General features: G+C 36.5%; 1 protein-coding gene across 2 annotated transcripts in view; it reads left to right on the top strand.

Annotated features, from left to right (window-relative positions):
* LOC138702967 (uncharacterized) overlaps positions 1 to 18931 on the top strand; it is a 67298-nt gene extending 48367 nt beyond the window's left edge. Inside the window, exons 1-7 of one of the 2 annotated variants that reach the window (XM_069830406.1) lie at positions 466 to 853; positions 2513 to 2616; positions 11689 to 11830; positions 11990 to 12085; positions 13141 to 13236; positions 13447 to 13542; positions 14694 to 18931. In XM_069830406.1, coding sequence (XP_069686507.1) covers positions 16315 to 17418 — 1104 coding nt within the window. In that variant the 5' untranslated portion in view covers positions 466 to 853; positions 2513 to 2616; positions 11689 to 11830; ... (2 more) ...; positions 13447 to 13542; positions 14694 to 16314 and the 3' untranslated portion in view covers positions 17419 to 18931. Of the gene's footprint in view, positions 1 to 465; positions 854 to 2512; positions 2617 to 11688; positions 11831 to 11989; positions 12086 to 13140; positions 13237 to 13446; positions 13543 to 14693 lie in introns of those variants that run through there. The other variant, XM_069830405.1, reaches the window with a different exon arrangement.
* Positions 18932 to 19995: the final 1064 nt, after the last annotated feature.

The raw sequence follows: 19995 nt of genomic DNA, 5'->3' as shown, positions 1-19995 counted from the left end.
TTAGGGGGTTTTTCCTTATTTATTATATTTATTTCGACTTTGTTTTATAGTAAAAAAATGGGGGATGGGGATGGGAATGTGGCTAATTCAATCAAACATGAAATGTACTGAATGTTTTCTCTGTTGAAAATGTTGGAGACTTGTTGGAATTCTTTGATAGGCATACCAGCACTATGAATAGATAAATCGCATAATGATTGCGTATATTTAGAAGCGTAAAGATTACGCAAACGTTGATTTGTAATATTAATTTGGAAATGAATATATTATAAGTGTTCAGAGTTATGATTTTTTATAGAGAGATTGTAGGCTATATTACATTGATGTGGAAGGCATTTAGCCTTCCATGCCTCCTTCCGTCGTATGATAATAATAATAGAGAAATAATACCAATGTATTTTTTTTAGTTTCAACTTTATTAGGCCTAGTTTTATATTGTGCGCCATGGAATGAACTATGGATTCTGATGGTTCGTTTGTTCGCGAGATGGCGTCTCGAAGAGTCCGAAATGGCGGCTAACAATGTTGCCAATTGAGCTAGTTTGTTAAATGTTACGATTGAAAACTGTTTTTATGCCAAAAACTTGTTTTCTTTCTTATATTGCTGAAATAGGGATATAGAAACTTTTGTCCCAGCCTCAAGCGAAAAAAATAATGGTTTCTATAGTGATAATAAGGAATCTGACGACTTTTGAAATACTGTTTAGGAATTTTTGCTGATACGTGTGTTGGCAATAACGAAATGCATTGCATTGAGTGCAACGTGAATATGGCTGACTTATGTGAGATGCGTAATTTTATTGTGCTGTGTTTTTTGGAATAGAAAATGGTTATAACTATTATAAGAATGCCAGGTAAGAATACTTTAGAACTGTGAGAGTTATAAATCAATTAGAGGTACTTGAGAAACTGTTGAATAAACTTGAGCGTTTGAATGTAGATGCGTAGTAGCTGTAGGCGTCCATAGGTAATTTGTATGGAGGTTTCTGGAGCAATGAGTTTTAATGTAATATTGAAATTGAAGAATGTAATTTCGCGACGGTAACGTATAATTTAATTATATGATGTGTATAGTTCGCCATCTTGTCTGTTTTGAATGACTTGTGGTAATGGTTGGAGAAGATTTTTCTGGTGGAAAAGCAGTTACAAGGGGGTCAATGTTGGAATCATTTTGATATTGGTGTGATTTGAATTTGGTACTTGGCAAGATTATCATGAGTAGTATCGGGTTAATACGAGGAGGAAGTAAAACAGGAATTATACAATGTAAGGTACCGATACTGGTTCCGAATATCGTCCCCCTATCTTCTTTGAACTGTTAGAATATCATGTTAAGTGTTTCCATGGAATGAAACAGGCTACTTGGAGGCCTTTGGAGATAAACGAGACTTAAGCATCTCGTCGAAAATATGACTAAGGTCGAGTTCCAAGACAAAAATGAATGGGTAACTTATTTGGTGGTGTTGAACGAGAATCAACCAACTGCTTCTTAGTTAAGGTTGAACGATGCGATGCTGATACTTTGTAGACCTTAACACTGGTGCACAGACGTGGTAGAAATTTGAACATAATATCAGGAAGTGTTACGGACTCGGTGGTGTCACTGGCCCACGTTTGGATGACCATCTACAAGAATTCATGTGGCGGAAAACATTTGCAGATGGGACTTTTATTTGTTTTGGAATTGAGTTCAAGACTTGTGCCCTTGTCAAAATGAAAATATTGTGAGCCACTAGTGTGGCTCAGTTGGTTAAGGCACTTGCGTGCTGGTCTGAATTTGGCTAAGGCGCGGGTTCGATCCCTGCTTGGGCTGATTAGCTGGTTGGGTTTTTTCCGAAGTTTTTCCGAACCGTAAGGTGAATGCCAGGTAATCTATGACGAATCCTCGGCCTCATTTCGCCAAATACCATCTTGCTATCACCAATCTCATCGACGCTAAATAATCTAGTAGTTGATACAGTGTCGTTAAGTAATAATAATAATAATAATAATAATAATAATAATCAGTGGTGCTACAGCCCATGAAGGGCCTAGACCGACCAGCCGGCTGCTGGCCTCACGCCCACATGCCGAAGCAGAGGTGGACGATCATCCAACCAGAATGGAGGTATCGTGTGGTTAGCACGATGATCCCCCCAGCCGTTATAGCTGGTATTTGCAACCGGATTTCGCTACCTATCGTAGCTCCCCAAGTGCATCACGATGCTGGGTGGGCACCGGTCCCATACACTGGCCGAAATTTCATGAGAAAATTTCTTATCCCATGAGGATTCGAACCAGCGCGCATTCCGTAACGTGAGTCCTAGGCGGGATGCCTTAGACCGCGACGCCATGGTGCGGGACGCGTCGTTAAGTAACCAACTTAAAAATAAGAAAAAAAATATTGTAATATCGTAAAATGTTAATCAGCAGTTGCAGTAGTTGTAACAAGATGGGGGATGTTTCGAAACAGTACTACTATAGAATGTACATTGCAGTTAAGATTGAGACGATATGTTAAAATTTGTTTACAGATTGTGCATGGACTTGTGGAGAATGACTGCTTCAGTTTTTGCCAAGACCGATGGGGACTGTATGAAGATTTGGAAGATTTTGGCAGGAAGATTGTCTGCTTAAGGTAGGAATATAAAGTATTGGAATGAAATAGATGTAACCTATATAAATGATTATGTGTAGGCATATATTTAAAATTTATTATGAAGAAAATGAGTGTGGACAGTTTTACTCGGTTTTCTTACCATTTTTCTAGATTATGGAATTTGTTATGAAGGACATGAGTGTGAGGAGTTTTGCTCGGTTTTGCTTTCGACTTTGCTAGGTGATGACACTGTAATATTTGAGCAATAGGTACCAAATAATTGTGGTAGCTAAACTTAGATTACAAATTACAATGTGTTAAAAATTGCAATGACAAGTTATAGTAGGAAGTAAATCTACACATGATAAAAAGAATAAGTTTCATTATATGTCTATCAAATTAATACCTTAAGAATAATCTGTGAACAATGCAATGAATGGAAAAGTACCTTATATTTACTATTTATCGATTTTGAGAAAGCGTTTGACTCACTTAATAGAGATTATATATGGAGAACAATGACAAAATTTGGTATACTGGAAAAAATCTGTAGGCTAATAAAACTTATGTATGAAAATTATACTTGTAATGTCATACATAAAGGTATGCTGTTAGAAAATACAGAGTGATTTATATAGAACTGACACATTTCTTTCTTTCTTTCAAAATAAATGATGCTAGCCACAGTTTGTTATCCTTCAAATGTAGAGTATCTTTGGGAGATTACTAACCTCTATAGCAAATGTTGAAAATTCTTTATTTATTTATTCGGCTGCAAATTCACTTAATGACCAGTTTTTAACGTCAAATTAAGCAGGAGTTTTGATTCCCTGTCAGGAGATGCGCAGATGTTTATTCTTTATTCCTTATTGTTGGCATACCAGAGAGAATTTGGTGTTCGTAATCCCCCCCAAAGAAACACAATACTGGGATTGGTAAACAAACTGGAAACAACTGGATCTCTAAAAGAATATGACAAATAAAAGAATAAAAAATAAACATCTGCGCATCTCGTGACAGGGAATCAAAACTCCTGTTTAATTTGACGTTAAAAACTGGTCATTGAGTGAATTCCCAGCCGAATAAATAAAGAATTTTCAACATTTGCAATAGAGGTTAGTAATCTCCCAAAGATACTCTACATTTGAGATATAACAAATTGTGGCTAGCATCATTCGTTTTGAAATAAATAAAGAAAGAAAGAAATGTGTCAGTTCTATATAAATCACTCTGTATAACAACTACATGTGGAGTGAAACAGGGTTGTATTCTCTCTCCGATCATATTTCTGATTATTATGAATGATAGTATGGAAAGGTCTGTTGGCAATGTTAGAAGAGGTATAAGATGGGGATTAAATGATACCTTGGAAGATATTTATTTCGCTGATGATATCTGTTTGCTCTCCCATAGTTTTGGTGATATGCAGAATAAAGTTAATACTTTATTAGAAGTAATAAAAGGGGCTCATATGAAAATAAACGTAAAGAAAACTAAAGAAATGAGATTAAATAGTAAAAAGAAAGATAAAGTTACAATAAATAATAATAACATTGATACTGTTCAAGAATTTAAATATTTGGGTAGTTTAATTGAGAAGGATGGTGGAGCCTTTGAGGATGTAAAGAACCGAATAAAAGATACAAATAGTGCATTTGTCCAGTTGTACCCAATATGGAAATCTTATATTATATCTAGATCTACAAAAATTAAAATCTTTAACAGTAATGTGAAATCAGTCTTATTATATGGCTGTGAGACATGGAAAACAAGTAAAATTATACAAAATAAACTGCAAACATTTGTTAATAGATGTTTACGAAGAATCTTAAAAATTAGATGGCCAGATATAATCACAAACTCAGAACTATGGAAGGTAACAAATCAAAAAGAAATCACAATAGAAATCAAAAGACGAAAGTGGAATTGGATAGGGCACACAATCAGGAAAGAAGATGGAGCAGTAGAAAGAATGGCTTTGGATTGGAACCCCCAGGGTAGTAGAACAAGACGAAGGCCAAAAAATACATGGAAGAGAACAGTTTTGGAGGAAATTGCTAGGGAGGGGAAAACATGGAGCGAAGTGAAGAAGTTGGCTACAAATAGGGTCCGATGGAGACACTTTGTGAATGCCCTATGCTCCTCATGAGGAGCTACAGGATTGATATGTCTATCGCCTGTCGCCTGATACTGGAGCTAATGATCAGCGTTTTTTGGTAGTTTCATGTACTAAATTGTCATCTAAGCATCCTCATCTATATGCATCATTCAAGGTGGATATTTATGAAAAATACTTGAATGCAGCTTTTAAGGCTGATATATGGTCATTGAATGCTTGTGTGAGACGGTTTTTTCACATATGTCAACAAAACAATCCCGAGGGTTAAATTCAGTGAATTCAGCACTTATCAGTGATAGTGAATTAAGGTGTGGTGATAATTGTAAAAGTATATTCTTCATCTTACGATGTTTGGCGACGTATATGCGTCCGTTGATGTGACATATTAATGACTTGAAATAATTAAATTTAAAATAAATTAAATAAAAATTAAATTTAAATAATTTCTTTTATACCAAGGCATGATTGTGACTATAATAGTATTTAAATTCATGTAAAAGTATGTTTAATTCAAACGTTTTTATTGCTTCCTTAGTGGTATTGTTTCTTAATATTCAGTTTTCAAGAAACAAAATAGAACTTTTAAATGCTACTCTATTAACAAAACCATTCAATGTTGTATATTTTTGTGAACATTGGCTTTGTTCGGAGGAAGTGGAATTATATTCCCGAAACAATTTTATATTGGGAAACTATTAAATGAGAGTCGGACATACGAATGGTGGTGTAATCATATTTATAAGGAAATTTCTCAAATTCTTGAAACTTAATTTATCAGATTTTTGTGACGAATTAAACATTAAGACTACTGGTATTGTTATTGAATCATTAAAATTATTAATCATCACTATATATACATACCTTCTGGGGATATTAATATGTTTTTAAATATCTTAGAGCAATTATTAACCCACCTTTCAAATTATAATTGTCAAATGTTAATTTTCGGTGATTTTAATGTAGATTTTCTCTTGAATTTGGGTAATAGTTTTAAAGTTGTTAAGATTTTCAAGTCTAATGGTTACTTTGAAACAATTTTTGAAGCAACTAGAGGTGATGCCTGTCTTGACAACATGTTTACAAGTTTAGGAAACACTCTATATAATGTTCGTGTTCAGGATCTAGGTTATTCTGATCACAAGGCTATTGTATGTGAATTAAACACTAAAGATATAAATATTAAGTCACATAAGAATTGTATTAGTCATGAGTGAAGACATTTTAAAATTTGCAACATGAACGATTTTAAACAGATGTTGAGTAACATTAATTGGGAGTAGCTGTTACGTAGTACAGTGATGTCAATGAGAGTGCAAGCGTGCCTCATCGCCCGTATGCACTGTTCAGAGCACGTAGGGCACGCAGGTACACTTAGCGGCAAAAAGAATGTGCCGACTCTTGGTCGATAGAAATGCTAAGTTCTATTGCACGGTTCACTCATGTAAACATAACCCACTGCAAGGCATTTCTGTGATGTCTCTTCATTGAAAGTCATTCGTCTATAATGTAGTAAACCTTACGAGCAGTGTGTGGCCCAGTGGTAAGAAGTCTGACATCTGTACCAGAGGTTGTGAGTTTGCCTCCCAGTACGGTAAAATTATTATTCTTTTATTTTAACTTTTACTTAATTTATTAGTTTAAATGTGAAATGGCATTTGTTAACAAACTTCGTTATGCCTGCCTTGTAAAAATATTATTGCCCATCACCTGTGGGCTATTAATAGGTGAGACCTAGCCTGTATAAACAAAAATACTTGTTTCACATCCTAAAAAACCGAACGTGTATCAAACACAAATAAATAATGAAATTAACAAAAACAATTTTTAAATATATTAACAAAACAAGGCCTGTGGTGGGGACTAGTATCTCGTCCACAAACCACCTGCGTGAACAACTGCCCTCATTCTGCGCGGCATGGAGTCCACGAGATTATGGAACAGGTCTAAATTCTTGGCCATCTCCTCCCACGCATCTAGAACTCTGTCTCACAATTCCTCAGGTGTCTGAACGGGTGGTTGTTCTGCCCAATTAGAGTGTAGGATCCTTTTGACTGCAGCCCACAAATTTTGAATCGGATTCATATCTGGTGATTTTGGAGGCCAGTTGACTGGGTCGACATCAATCCTCCTCGTAAACCAGCTTTGAATCCGGTCAGCGGTGTATATCGGATGATTATCCTGCTGGAAGAAAAGTGTTCCTTCTGGATATCGTTTTCGGGTGGAAGGGATCATTACATTTGCCAAAATGTGTTTGTAGACTTCTGCCGTAAACTGCCCGTGGATGCGTTCCAGAAGTCCTGCCCCATCGTATGACATCCACCTCCAACATGCGACCCTCACTCAACCCGACTTGTTAATAATTCGTTCACGAAGTGTTCATTGTATCTATGGCCATTCATACAATAAACTAGGGCAGTACTATTGTTGCTCTTGGAGACAATTACCTCCAATCGAAGTCCTGTTGGAGAGTAGGATACGCAGAATAACCTATATGAACCAGGGCAATGAGTCATTGTTTCTGTGCCATCTTTAAGCGTAATGACGAGACAGAACGTTGTATTAACAGATAGCAGTATTGCTTGAAAGAGAGAGGAAGGTTTATTATTTATTAGAGTTTGGGAATATTCTAAGAGATATCGCCACATAATTATAGCTTTGCGAGACACATACGATGGCAAATTTGTAATTAAAAAAAAAAAGATTGGGGGGAGATTCGAACCTTGAGCTGCTACTACTACTACTACGAACTTGTTCAATAGACCAATGTCGTAACGACTTACACTACTATGACTGTTAATATCGCTTCAGCATAATACATGGTTTTCCTGTTCATATTCACTCTGGTTGATGTTGTATTTATCAATTTAATTATTATTTCACTCTTCAAGGACCCTGATGTATCTAGAATCAACCTGCCACAATAGACAAGACACTAGTCGATTCTATTTAAGTTTGTTTGTTTTGTTTATGCCACGAAAGATATCTTTGTTGAGAATATAATCTTTCTTTCCATTTGCAGCCATAATGTCATAATAAATAATGACACAGTCATGGCATAATACATTCATGAACCTGATGTTAATTACTGAAACAGTAATAAAAGAAACAGAAACAATTATATTTGCTCTCTCTCCTAAAAGAAAAAAACAAAAAGCATTTGGTTATGTTCGAACGCACGACCTTATGAACACTTGCCTGAAATGCTACCATTATGCTACAGATTAACACGCAAAAACTTTCATTCTGACTATAGATATCAGGCCACGTGGTCCAACAACAAGTAACATCACCTGTCTCCGAATTGTAGTGGAGATACCCGAAGGGAACTTTGTGTCTAGAGAGTGGCCACTTTTTCTTTTGACAACTATACTTCGGTACATTAAAATAATATATAAATAATTTGGGTATCATAGGAAGTGAGTTGATTTTTGAATCCTACTTATCAGATTGCAAGCAAAGTGTTTCGTTTAATGGCAAAAAATGTGATATTATGAATTATTATTATGGAATTCCTGAGGGCTCTGTATTAGGTCCTATATTGTTTTTGCTAGCTACTAATGACCTAGGCTATAACATAACTGGTGATACTGTTCTGTACGTGGATGATACTACTTTTTAAATTAACAATAGTGATATTCACTATTTGAAAAGCTTTGCTCAACTTAATTTAAGAAATACTGAAGTTTGGTTTAATGCAAATGGATTTCTGTTGAACCCAGCTAAAACTGAACGTCTGATTTTTACTCTTAAGAAGACCGATCATGAACAAAGTCAGTTTAATATGTTAGGAATTATTGTTGATTCCAAGTTGACATAGGGAAGTCATATTGATCATATTTGTACCAAACTTTCAAGAACTTTGTTTCTCCTTAAGAGATTGAAAACTGTTGTACCTGAAAACTGTATTCGTGATGCTTATTTTGCTTACTTTCAAAGTACTCTCACCTATGGAATACTGCTATGGGGCAACAGTGTTTTTATAAATAGGGTCTTATTGCTTCAAAAAAGGGCCATAAGAATTTTATGAAATGCAGCTTTTAATGAACATTGTAAACCATTATTTGTGAAAAACAAAATAATGACTGTAATTAATTTATATATTCTAGAGTTAATTGTGTCTGTTAAAGATAATCTTTGAACTTTAACATGAAGAAATAACATTCATTCCTATGACACAAGACAAGGAAATGATTTTAATATCGTATCATGTCGACTTGCTAAATCACAAAAAAACTTTTGTCAAATGTCATTGAAGGTTGCAAACAAATTTCCATCCCATGTTTTTAATTTAAGCAGAGCTGCTCTAAAATTTTACATCTCTAGTTGGTTAATTTTAAATCCATTTTATAATCTTGACGAAGTTTTTGATTGTACACTCTTAGACAAAAAAAAAAAAAAAATGACTGGACTCTTGAAGCATAAATTTGTCTAAGTTCCGTTTGGCTGTGCGCCTGATACACAAGACTAAAACCAGAGTAGTAAGGATGAAACCAGCGAGATCGAAGAACATACCCTTATATCGGCAAACAACGGTTTGAACTGTGTGTGTGTGTGTGTGTGTCATAGCTCCGTGGTAAAACTCTGACTTCATACACAGAGAACCCGGGTTCGCATCCGCCTTCAGATAAGTATAAATATTTATTTCGTTTTATTTTTTCTCTAGCTGAAAACGAATGGTACATTTATTAACGTGCACAGGAGTTTGGAAATTAAACAAAAACGTTCAGTAATATCGGAGACTTCTTTCTAATTACCCTTGAATTAAAACAGATTCTCAGTTCTTGGATCTTCTCCCTTCTCCATAAGGAGTATTGCTCAGTTACTAAAATTAGTAGTAGTAGTAGTAGTAGAACAGTGGATGGATGGAGAGCCAGATATAATAATGAGATATACGAACTGTACAAGGAATCAGATTTGGAGGCGCACATAAGATGTCAAAGACTGAGATGGTTGGGACACGTCACAAGGATGGAAACAACAAGGAAAGTGAAGATTGTCTTCAATAACAACCCAGATGGAACCAGATTAAGAGGAAGACCGAGAACAAGATGGTGGAACTGTGTACGAGTGGATGTGAATAGATTAGGAATAAGGAATTGGAGGGAGTTGGCGATGGATAGAGAAGGATGGAAGAGAGCCATAGAGGAGGTTAAGGCCCACCTGGGCTGTAATACCAAATAAGAAGAAGTAGTAGTAGTAGTAGTAGTAGTAGTAGTAGTAGTAGTAGTAATAGTAGTAATAATAATAATAATAATAATAAATCTAATAATAATAATAATAATAATATTGCAACAGCGGGAATAATAACAATAATAATAATCATTATCACATAAAGTTAATAGTATTGAAAAAACGAGATGAATAATGTTAAAGACACAACCAATGTGTTCCAAGTCGTGCACAGGACGCTGCTTTAGTTGCAGAAGTAGAAGTAAACCCACTTCTTCAATTAAAGTAAATTCCTGTTTCCCTGGATCTTCTCGCACTGTCATAAGACGTCTGTGGGATGTAGGACGTTATCCAAGATTGGCAGCAATGAAAGGGTGCGTCACTGATGACCACAGATTATTCTGCCTTGCATTTGCAGAGGAAAATGTTAATTTAGATTGGAATAAGGTAATATTTTCAGACGAAGTTACTTTTTCCTCTGACAATTACGGGCGGCAAATAGTATACCGTTCATGGGGATCCCGATACGATCTTACACATGTGGTAACTGCTTTCGCAGTGGCCGTGTATCTGTTCCATGTTGGGACTGGATGTCCAGTGACGGCCTGGGTGTTCTGTGGTGGCTTGATGGAAATCTTAATGCCCAACAATACAAAGTGTTATTGGAAAATGTTATGCTTCCCTCTGTACGGATGTTATATATCCTGATGATGATGATGATGATATCATATTTCAACAGGATAATCATCGTGTTCACACATGTGTCGAGGTCATGAGATGGTTTTCAGAGAGGCCATATATCAGACTGATAGAATGGCCTCCCTGTTCACCAGATCTGAATGTCCTAGAAAATGTGTGGTCGGAGGTGAAGAAAACTGTGAATGTGATGATAAATACAATGCCATGTCGGCCGACCACAAAAGATGCACTCTGGAATATTATCAAGAATGCTTGGGATCGTGTATCTTTACATCGACAGTACCTGAGATGCCTGACGGCATCCATACCCTGTAGGATGCAGGCGGTTATAGTTGCGGAAGGATTACATACCCGGTGTTGCGTATTTTGATTTTTGTTTATTGGTCTCCGAGATATATTTCTTTATTTTGTTTAATACAAAGGAAAGAATTATGTTTGTTTATTCCTATCTGAGAAGGATTTCTTTTACTTAAGGTTTATTTTTGTTTATTTCTATCAGAGAAGATTTCGTTTAGTCTCTTTAAACACAAGATAGAAGGGAAAGGATTGTTATTATGTATCTAACTTGCCCTTTGTAAATATTCAACTTTCTGTTAAATATTTCACAATACTGGTTATTATCAGTATACAAGAAGTAAAAAATGAGAATGAAAAAACAAAGTTTAGATGGAGATTCGAACTCGAAACCTTTCGAATACAAGACCACAATGCTACCGACTGCGCTGTGCGAGAGAGATGATGACTTTTTTCTTTAAGAAGCATGTTATATAATCATATAGTGGTGGCAGTGGAGTGTTGGAAACATTTACGATAGAAGATATTCGTTTGCTTGTGTATCATGCTCTGACATATGCACTCGAAGTCTTCCGAATCGGATATAGAATCTGGAGCCCGGTAATTTTTTTTGTCTAAGAGTGTACAATCTCTGTAATTTAAGTGACCTTGTCTATAGATTTTGTTTTTAGACATGTAATTTAAACTATTAAAGAAATAAAGATTAAAGCATTGGGGATAAATATTTTTGAAGATATAGTGTATTTAGTTGTAGCAATGCAGTTTCCGTATCTTGGCATTTCATAAGTTAGCGAAGATTTAAACAACTTTTGGCATGTGTCTTGTTTCAGGACATTTTGGAGCAGTTTGGGAGTAGGTGTTTGATTCTGTGGAGTGACACAGAAGATGAGGAGACGGTAGTGAAGCGGCACTGTGAGAGGAGATGGGAGGCAACTGTGGATCAAATTGCAGCCAGGATACATGCATAAACTGGTAAACATGGTTACTAACTAATGTGAATATTTAAATGCAGTAAATTAGCAGTAAGAAGATGTGCATGTTCTATTATTAGTGCATATCTTTCCGTTTCATAGGTTGCGGAAAATGTAAGACACTTGTAAAGATATGTGATTGTCATGTGTCTTGTTGCAGGGCATTTTGGGGCAGTTGTGGACTGGAGACGGCTGTGGTACAGTAAATGGGAGACAACTGTGGATGAAATAGCAGTCAGGAAATATGGGTGAACTGGTAAACATGAATAATTACTAGCTAGAGTTGATATTGAAATGTAGTAAATTTACAGTAGTAATAATAATAGAGACACAGAATACAGTAGAACTTGGTTATAGCGACCTCGTTTTGTGCGACACTTTGCCTATAACGTCAAATATTCTGTGGTCCCAACTAATTCCCCACAAGACATATGCTTTCCTACCTTGCTTAATACGACAAACGCATATGCGTCTACCCCGCATATGACGTCATTTTCAACCTCAGTTTGGAATACGATTTTCAAAGAACCAAAGTATTTTAAGAAATATTTTGTTGAAATCTGACCCTGATAAATTCTTTACAGTCTCCTTCTGTCATAGACCTCTGGAATGCAGGCGGATTCCCCACCCCATTGTAACCAGCCCGAATTCATGCGGTATTAGATCAGTTTCGACAGGAAGTTTTCACTAAGTCACGCATTTTAACGCAGTATGGCCACTAAAAGAAGTGAGTGACGCTTTAGAAGTCATTGGAATTATGAACGTGTTCTATGAAGCTAGGGAAAGGAGCAGTGAAATTGCAACTGAAATTATGAACATAGAACGTAATTTAGCCCTAGAAAGTGTGTATTGGGCAAGTAGAAGACAACAGTGTAAAATGACTGATTACTTCACTTCTAAGTAAAGTAGTTTGGTGAGTACTGAACAAACTGTTTTAATAGAGAATACTGTATTTATAATTGTAGGCCTACGTGTATTTTATTATGTTCATTGTAGGCTTAAAAATCAATACATAAATCTAAAATAAGTCTAATTAAGTTTGTTATTTTTCATTTTCCACCTCACTAGAATGATAATGTGAATCTCGGTTACTACGGCACTCGTTTATAACAACATAATTTTTTTTGGTCCCTTGGATGTCGTTATAACCAAGTTCTACTGTATAGTTAAGAATTTAGATTTTGTGGATTTAGATTTCTGAAGATTTGCATGTTGTATAATCAGTGCAGTTTGCATGTCTTGCTGTTTTATAGGTTGCGAAAAATGTAAGGCACTTGTAAACAAATGTGATGGTGATGTGTCCTGTTGCAGGGTATTTTGGGGTAGTTGCAGACTGGATGCGGCCCTGGGACAGGAGATGGGAGACAGCCGTGGATCAAATACCAGTCAGGAGACCTGTATAAACTGGTAAACATGAATTACTGACTAGTGTCGATATTGAAAAACAGTAAATAATACAGACACAGAATATAGTTAAGAATTAAATTTTATGGATTTAGATTTATGAATATTAGCATGTTGTATTATCACTGCAGTTTACTTATCGTGTTGTTTTATAGGTTGCAGGAAATGTGAGGCACTTGTAAAGAAATGTGATTGTCACGTGTCTTGTTGCAGGGTATTTTGGGGCGGTTGCGGACTGGAGGTGGCTCTGGGACAGGAGATGGGAGATAGCTGTGGATCAAATATCAGTCAGGAAATATACATAAACTGGTAAATATGAATTACTGACTAGTGTTAAAATCTTGTGCTATGAAAGTTTTGGGTAGAACTTGGATCTGGATTATTGACATTGTGTACTGGGTAAAAGAATGTGACTACGTTAATTTGAAGGACAGAATCTTAGGTTGAAAGTAATGAAATAGTGAAATGTCATTTTGGTATTTGAATAAATGGTTTAGCTCAAAGAAATACTTTTTGTGTAAAGTTTGAATGCCATTTATGGTAGAACTATCGAGTATTGAGGCAACATATGAACAGGAAGAAGAAGAAGCAGCAGCAGTGTAAAAATTATTGCTTTCTCATTTGTTCTAAGAATACTTCATTTGTGTAGCAACATACAAAATGAAGTGATTAAAAATGCATTTATAGTGTGATGGAACTGCACTTTAGGGTTGTTTGGCGAATGTATGCCGAAATATGATTATGTTAATAAATAAGTATTCCCTTATGGATTGTATTTAAGAAATGTGCAGATAATTTAAAATCGTAAAAGAAAAGTTGTGAGCTCACTAGTCATGGATATTGTTTTCAATGGTACTGAGATTTTAGAATTCGTATGCTGACTTGAATATGTTCGGTTATTGTGGATTAGTATTATGGTACAGTTAAAATCCTGTGCCTGCATATTATTGTAAAGGAAAACTGTTTTGCATTTCCTTACGCCTATTGCTAGTGTGTTTTAAGATTAGAGGGGGGGGGGGTAACAAATTAAGTTTCCTGATAGTCTGGAAATTGTTTCCACCTGAGTAGAGTCCTGTTAGGTGAAATAACAAGGAATGCTGTGGTCGCGCAGGTAGAAAATTGATTTTCACATGATTGCACTGCTGTTTAGTGAAATACTCTTTTGATGCCATATTGCCTTGTGGAAATAGAAATTTTTGTAATGGTTTGAATTCTTGGGCTGCTGGTAATGATAGAATGAAATAATAGAGGAAATATTGTATTTTGTGTGGACTGAAATCCGGGAAATGCAAGTGCCCTGAAGTGTTTGTTGGGATACTGGGGCAATTGTGTGAAAACTGGGATGTCTGTTTAGCCTAACTTAATAGTGCAAATAATGAGGAAATATAAAGAGGAATTGTAAAGTAAGATATGACATTTTGATAACAGTGAGCTGATGTTATTGTGAATTTGTCTTTCAGATGTTTTGTCTGCCAGCCAGGGGAAGACTGCAGCTTTTCCTGAGACCAATGAGGAAGATTGTTAAGAAGAAATGAAGGATTTGAAGAGGACATCAGGAGCGTAGGATTTCAAGAGGACATGAAGAGGAGTGAAGAATTTGAAGAGGGCATGGGAAGGAGTGAAGGATTTGAAGAGGACTTGAGAAGAAGCGAAGGATTTGAAGAGGAATGTCCCCAGCTTAAGGTTGGAAACAATTATACCGGTAATGCACAGTTCATTAAAGAGATTATATAGAAAGTGAACCGAAAGTAATGTCAATAATTGTGGTGGGTGATTCCTTGAGTAAAGAGCAACAAAAAAGTGGGATAGCATTTTGCTACATTTAGAATAATTTTCTAGAGAAAACGTGGATTTTAAAATACATGAGTTATTAGAAGTTGCAATGCTGCACCCTACAACCAGCTGGGAGTAACACATTAAGTTGTGTTGCTCTGAAGAAACCCCTCCACCTGGGTTGTTTAAGGCCAATGAGTTCTTAATAGAATTCATGTTTTAATATTGTACGGTGCTAGTATGATAATGTGGTAGTATATTGAGCATGGTTTGCATTAATGATAAAGACTGTTTATAATGCAGATGTAGAAAGAAAGTTATTTTCAAAATCTTTGACTTAATTTTAATTACATGTTCGGTGAGCAGAGTAAATAAGAAAAGCTTATTTTATATTATACAAAGGTAATTGATGATAAAAAAAAATCTTTTGTTGAGCCAGTGAGAAATAATTACCTGACACTTTAATGCTGAAAGTAGTATTTGGTAAACTTAGATACAAGAAATGAAATTTTCCGAGTCATATTTAAAAGCAATTGTGTTACATTCCGTTTTTCGTTGTGTACACGAGCTGCACTTGTGCAGGCAGCTTTACAGTGGAGCAGGGTTTAAAATCCCCTTGCGGAAGGAAAGGTTCCATTTGTTTGGATGAAATTTCTGCACATTTCATTTATATCGTAATACACTCGTCTCTTAAACTGTCTGGGCATATTGGGAATTAATTGAATAGCTTACCCAAAATATGGTATGAGATGTTTGATATGAAATAATTAATTTCTCGAAAAGGAAGCACACTCAAAGGAGCAAAATTGTAGGAAAGTTTTTCAACTGAAAGAATAACCTCTTGAAAATAATGACATTACTTACGGTTCACCCTGTAGATGTAAGAGCACCTATAGTCGACAGGCCACACCTGTAGTTGACACGAATTTCGAGAATGAATTTGTTTTTTGCCTAAGGTTGACAGCTATGTCAAGTTTAAGTTGTAACTTAATATTAGATTTTGTAACTAGTTTAAACATGCTTTCCATAGTGTGCATGAGTATCGAAATTTGTTTCGTCTGCAACTCTTAGAAGCTATAGTTGACAAGGGCTGTCAACCTCAAGTACCCAATGTTTCAGCTTTAGGAGACAATATTGAAGAAGCCTTTTTCTAGACAAAACATGGCTCCTAAAAATTGAACAATATTCCCAGCAATGGTTTGATGGACAAATTGAAGACTTTGCAGGAAAATAAAGGAGCCTGTTCCATAGAGGATTCTCTGGAAGAAAGTGAAGACCCTACAGCTTTAACAAAACATAGCAATAGACATGAATGTATTAGAGCTGCAACCTCAAACAGAAGCACCTAGACTGACGACACCACAGTCAGTTGAACCACAACAACCTATGCCCACAACATTACAGTCAGTTGATCCAGAACCATGTGTGATCATGACATCACAGCCAGTTGAACTGGAACCTTCTATGCCCACAACACCATACCCAGTTGAACTGGAACCTCCTATGCCCACAACACCACAGTCAGTTGAACTGGAACCTTCTATGCCCACAACACCATACCCAATTGAACTGGAACCTCCTATGCCCACAACACCACAGTCAGTTGAACCAGAACCACCTATTCCCACGATACCACAACCAGTTGAACTGGAACCTCCTATGCCCACAACACCACAACCAGTTGAACCAGAACCACCTATGCCCACAACACCACACCCAGTTGAACTGGAACCTCCTATGCCCACAACACCACACCCAGTTGAACTGGAACCTTCTATGCCCACAACACCACACCCAGTTGAACCGGAACCTCCTATGCCCACAACACCACACCCAGTTGAACTGGAACCTTCTATGCCCACAACACCACACCCAGTTGAACCGGAACCTCCTATGCCCACAACACCACACCCAATTGAACTGGAACCTCCTATGCCCACAACACCACAGTCAGTTGAACCAGAACCACCTATTCCCACGATACCACAACCAGTTGAACTGGAACCTCCTATGCCCACAACACCACAACCAGTTGAACCAGAACCACCTATGCCCACAACACCACACCCAGTTGAACTGGAACCTCCTATGCCCACAACACCACACCCAGTTGAACTGGAACCTTCTATGCCCACAACACCACACCCAGTTGAACCGGAACCTCCTATGCCCACAACACCACACCCAGTTGAACTGGAACCTTCTATGCCCACAACACCACACCCAGTTGAACCGGAACCTCCTATGCCCACAACACCACACCCAGTTGAACCGGAACCTCCTATGCCCACAACACCACAGTCAGTTGAACCAGAACCACCTATTTCCATGACACCACATCCAGTTGAACCAGAACCACTTATGCCCACAACATCACAGCGAGTTGAACTATTAGAACCTCCTTCACTATGAGAAATGGTGTCCAGAAGGATGAGTTTTGTGCCTTCAGTGTTGAAAAGGACTTTATTTTGATCTTGCCGTGTTGAAAGAAGAGCTCCAATAAAGAAAGAGAGAAAAAAATTCCTGCTGTAATTACCTCACCATAAGCATTAGAATATCTTGAAAATAGAGAAATAATCAGAAGAAACTAGAAGAAGACGTAGCAAGGGATGAAAGAGATAGAGAAATGTCAGAATGGGAAAGTTGAGATGAAAGTGCAGTTTCATTGTTGAATAGTAGTGACTCTGAAGGATTGTGGTGAGATGATGATGGAAAGTGTTCAGCAAGAGAGTGTTGAAGAAGGGAATTTCATAATTTGTGAATTATTGGGGGGGGGGGGGGAGGAAAGAGAAATAGATCCAGATTTACTTACCTCTATATAGTTGAAATGAAAGTAATGGGTTTGAAAAGTGTTAATGCGTGTGAAAGAGAATTTGAAGCTGATGAAAATGACATTTTTTTTTTGCATATATTTAAATCAAATAATTGGGTATAAGGAGACTCCAGAGCAGACTGTAAAGAGGGAACGGATAAGTATGTGTTGAAAAAGTGACAATGTCGAGGAAAAATAGTTGGATCTTTCTGTATATTAAACTGATATTTTGAAGTGTTGTATTAAATTAAAGTTGTTGTAAAGTAATAGTAATAATAGAATTAAAGTTTAAAATAAGGTGTGTTTTATTGTGTATCCCCCCCCACACATAATTTTTTGAGGGTATAAAAAATGTGTCAATTATAGGTGCAGGTCAAGAGATTGTTAAATTTATTTTGAATATAAATATATTAACACATATGTAGGTTAAAGTAAGGATTTTCAGGTGTGAGAATATATTAAAATTCTTTGTCATGGTAAAGTACAGATGGAGGATTGAGAAAAACAGTACATGTTTCCTTAACATGTCGACTACTGGTGCTCTTACCTTAGAGACTGAATAGGAAGGACAAAGTAGATAGATATTGAGATGTGCATTTTGTACTTATGCCAGCTGATTGTGATGAGGTTTGCTGTATCGGTAGATTTGATTTATAAAAAGTGGGGGAATTAGTTAAAATGTATAGGATGAGTGATTAAGTGTTGCTGATACTTTAGAGCAAAAGAAAGAAATGGACATGTCTTTACATAGAACAATATGTGAATATGATAGTCTGTTGATGAGGAGATGGCAGAGGATAAGGGGAATATACGAGAACTAGGAAGCAGATTTAGAAATAATTGGCGTATTTGAATATATAGGTGTGAATTGTTTGGGACGGCTGTACTTGACGAATGTAGCATTCACAATATGGGCGTGGTTTGGTTCATTACAAATGGGAAAATGTGATAATATGTTGGTTGCCTGGTGTGTGAAGGGACATATTGGAGGAAGTGTCATTTTGATGACTTGATGAGGGATAACGTGAAAGGAAATACAGTAGAATCCCAATTATTGTGTCCCTATCAACCGATTGTCTTTCTCTCGCTAGTTTCTTTATTTCTTTGGTGCGGGGGAAAAAAAAAATGATGTACAATAATTTGTATTGAAGTCTTTACCCTTACATAGTACTAATGCCGGCAATAAGAACAGTTACTTGTGAAGTAGTCACTACCTGCTTTCGAGGAAATGTTCTGAAGAACTTGTATAGAATTTACAGCAAACCCGTGCAGCATTCAGTCCATGTTGTACTGTTTGAGTGCTTGTATGTTATATCTTGTATACCTTCCACGGGTGTCAAAAGTGTTTTGCTAAGTATGAAAATAAAAATGCAAATACTTGAGAGCTTTGGGAAAAGAGGAACTGGGACTAATTTTGCACGAGAATGCGAGATTGGCATTGAAACTGTGTGTGATGACCTCTTGTCTAATATTGCTATCTTTCCGTGAAGAAAACATCACAAGGAATTTGCCTTGGGTCTTATAAACTGATCATTGACAACCAGACTTGTATTAGTGAAGTTGTGGTCTACTAGCTAACGTGTTGAACACAACATGATGGAGGAAATTACAAAAGGGAGTAATATGCACTTAATGAAAATGTTTTATGGTACGAATTATCTGATTTTTTTTTTTTTATTATTAACTGTCCAGTCCAACCACTTCATTACCACGGATAATAGAGGTTCTACTGTACTTTCCTAATTGACGTGATGAGAGATAAGACGAAAGGAAATACTTGCCTAAGATGAGTTTTGAGCAGTGGCATGTTGAAAGGGTTTTGTAATGATAGGTGTGGAAATTGTTTGTTAGCGAGTTATAGGTGCATAGGTTATCATGTACAATCTGTCCTTGTCATCATGCCCATGATGATTGATGGGCTGTGTGCCTGGTGGTGGTGGTGGTGGTGGAAGGCCACTCTTCTGCTGCTATGCTGTCACAGCTAGTAGAGACCATTCCCATTCATATGAATGCTATGATGTGTATAAGTGAAACATTTTATCTGTAACTTGGCCTCTGACAGTATTTGTTTAGCTGAGATTGTTTCATAATGGTGAAGAGGTATTCATATTTATATGTACATAAAAACAGAAAATCATGTGCTTGAACGAGATGAAAATTGAGATGTAAATTTTCTG

This window comes from Periplaneta americana, chromosome 7, assembly GCF_040183065.1.
Source record: "Periplaneta americana isolate PAMFEO1 chromosome 7, P.americana_PAMFEO1_priV1, whole genome shotgun sequence".
NCBI lineage: Eukaryota > Metazoa > Arthropoda > Insecta > Blattodea > Blattidae > Periplaneta > Periplaneta americana.
The sequence above is the reverse complement of the archived record's forward strand: the minus strand, read 5'-3'. Positions and strand labels throughout refer to the sequence as shown.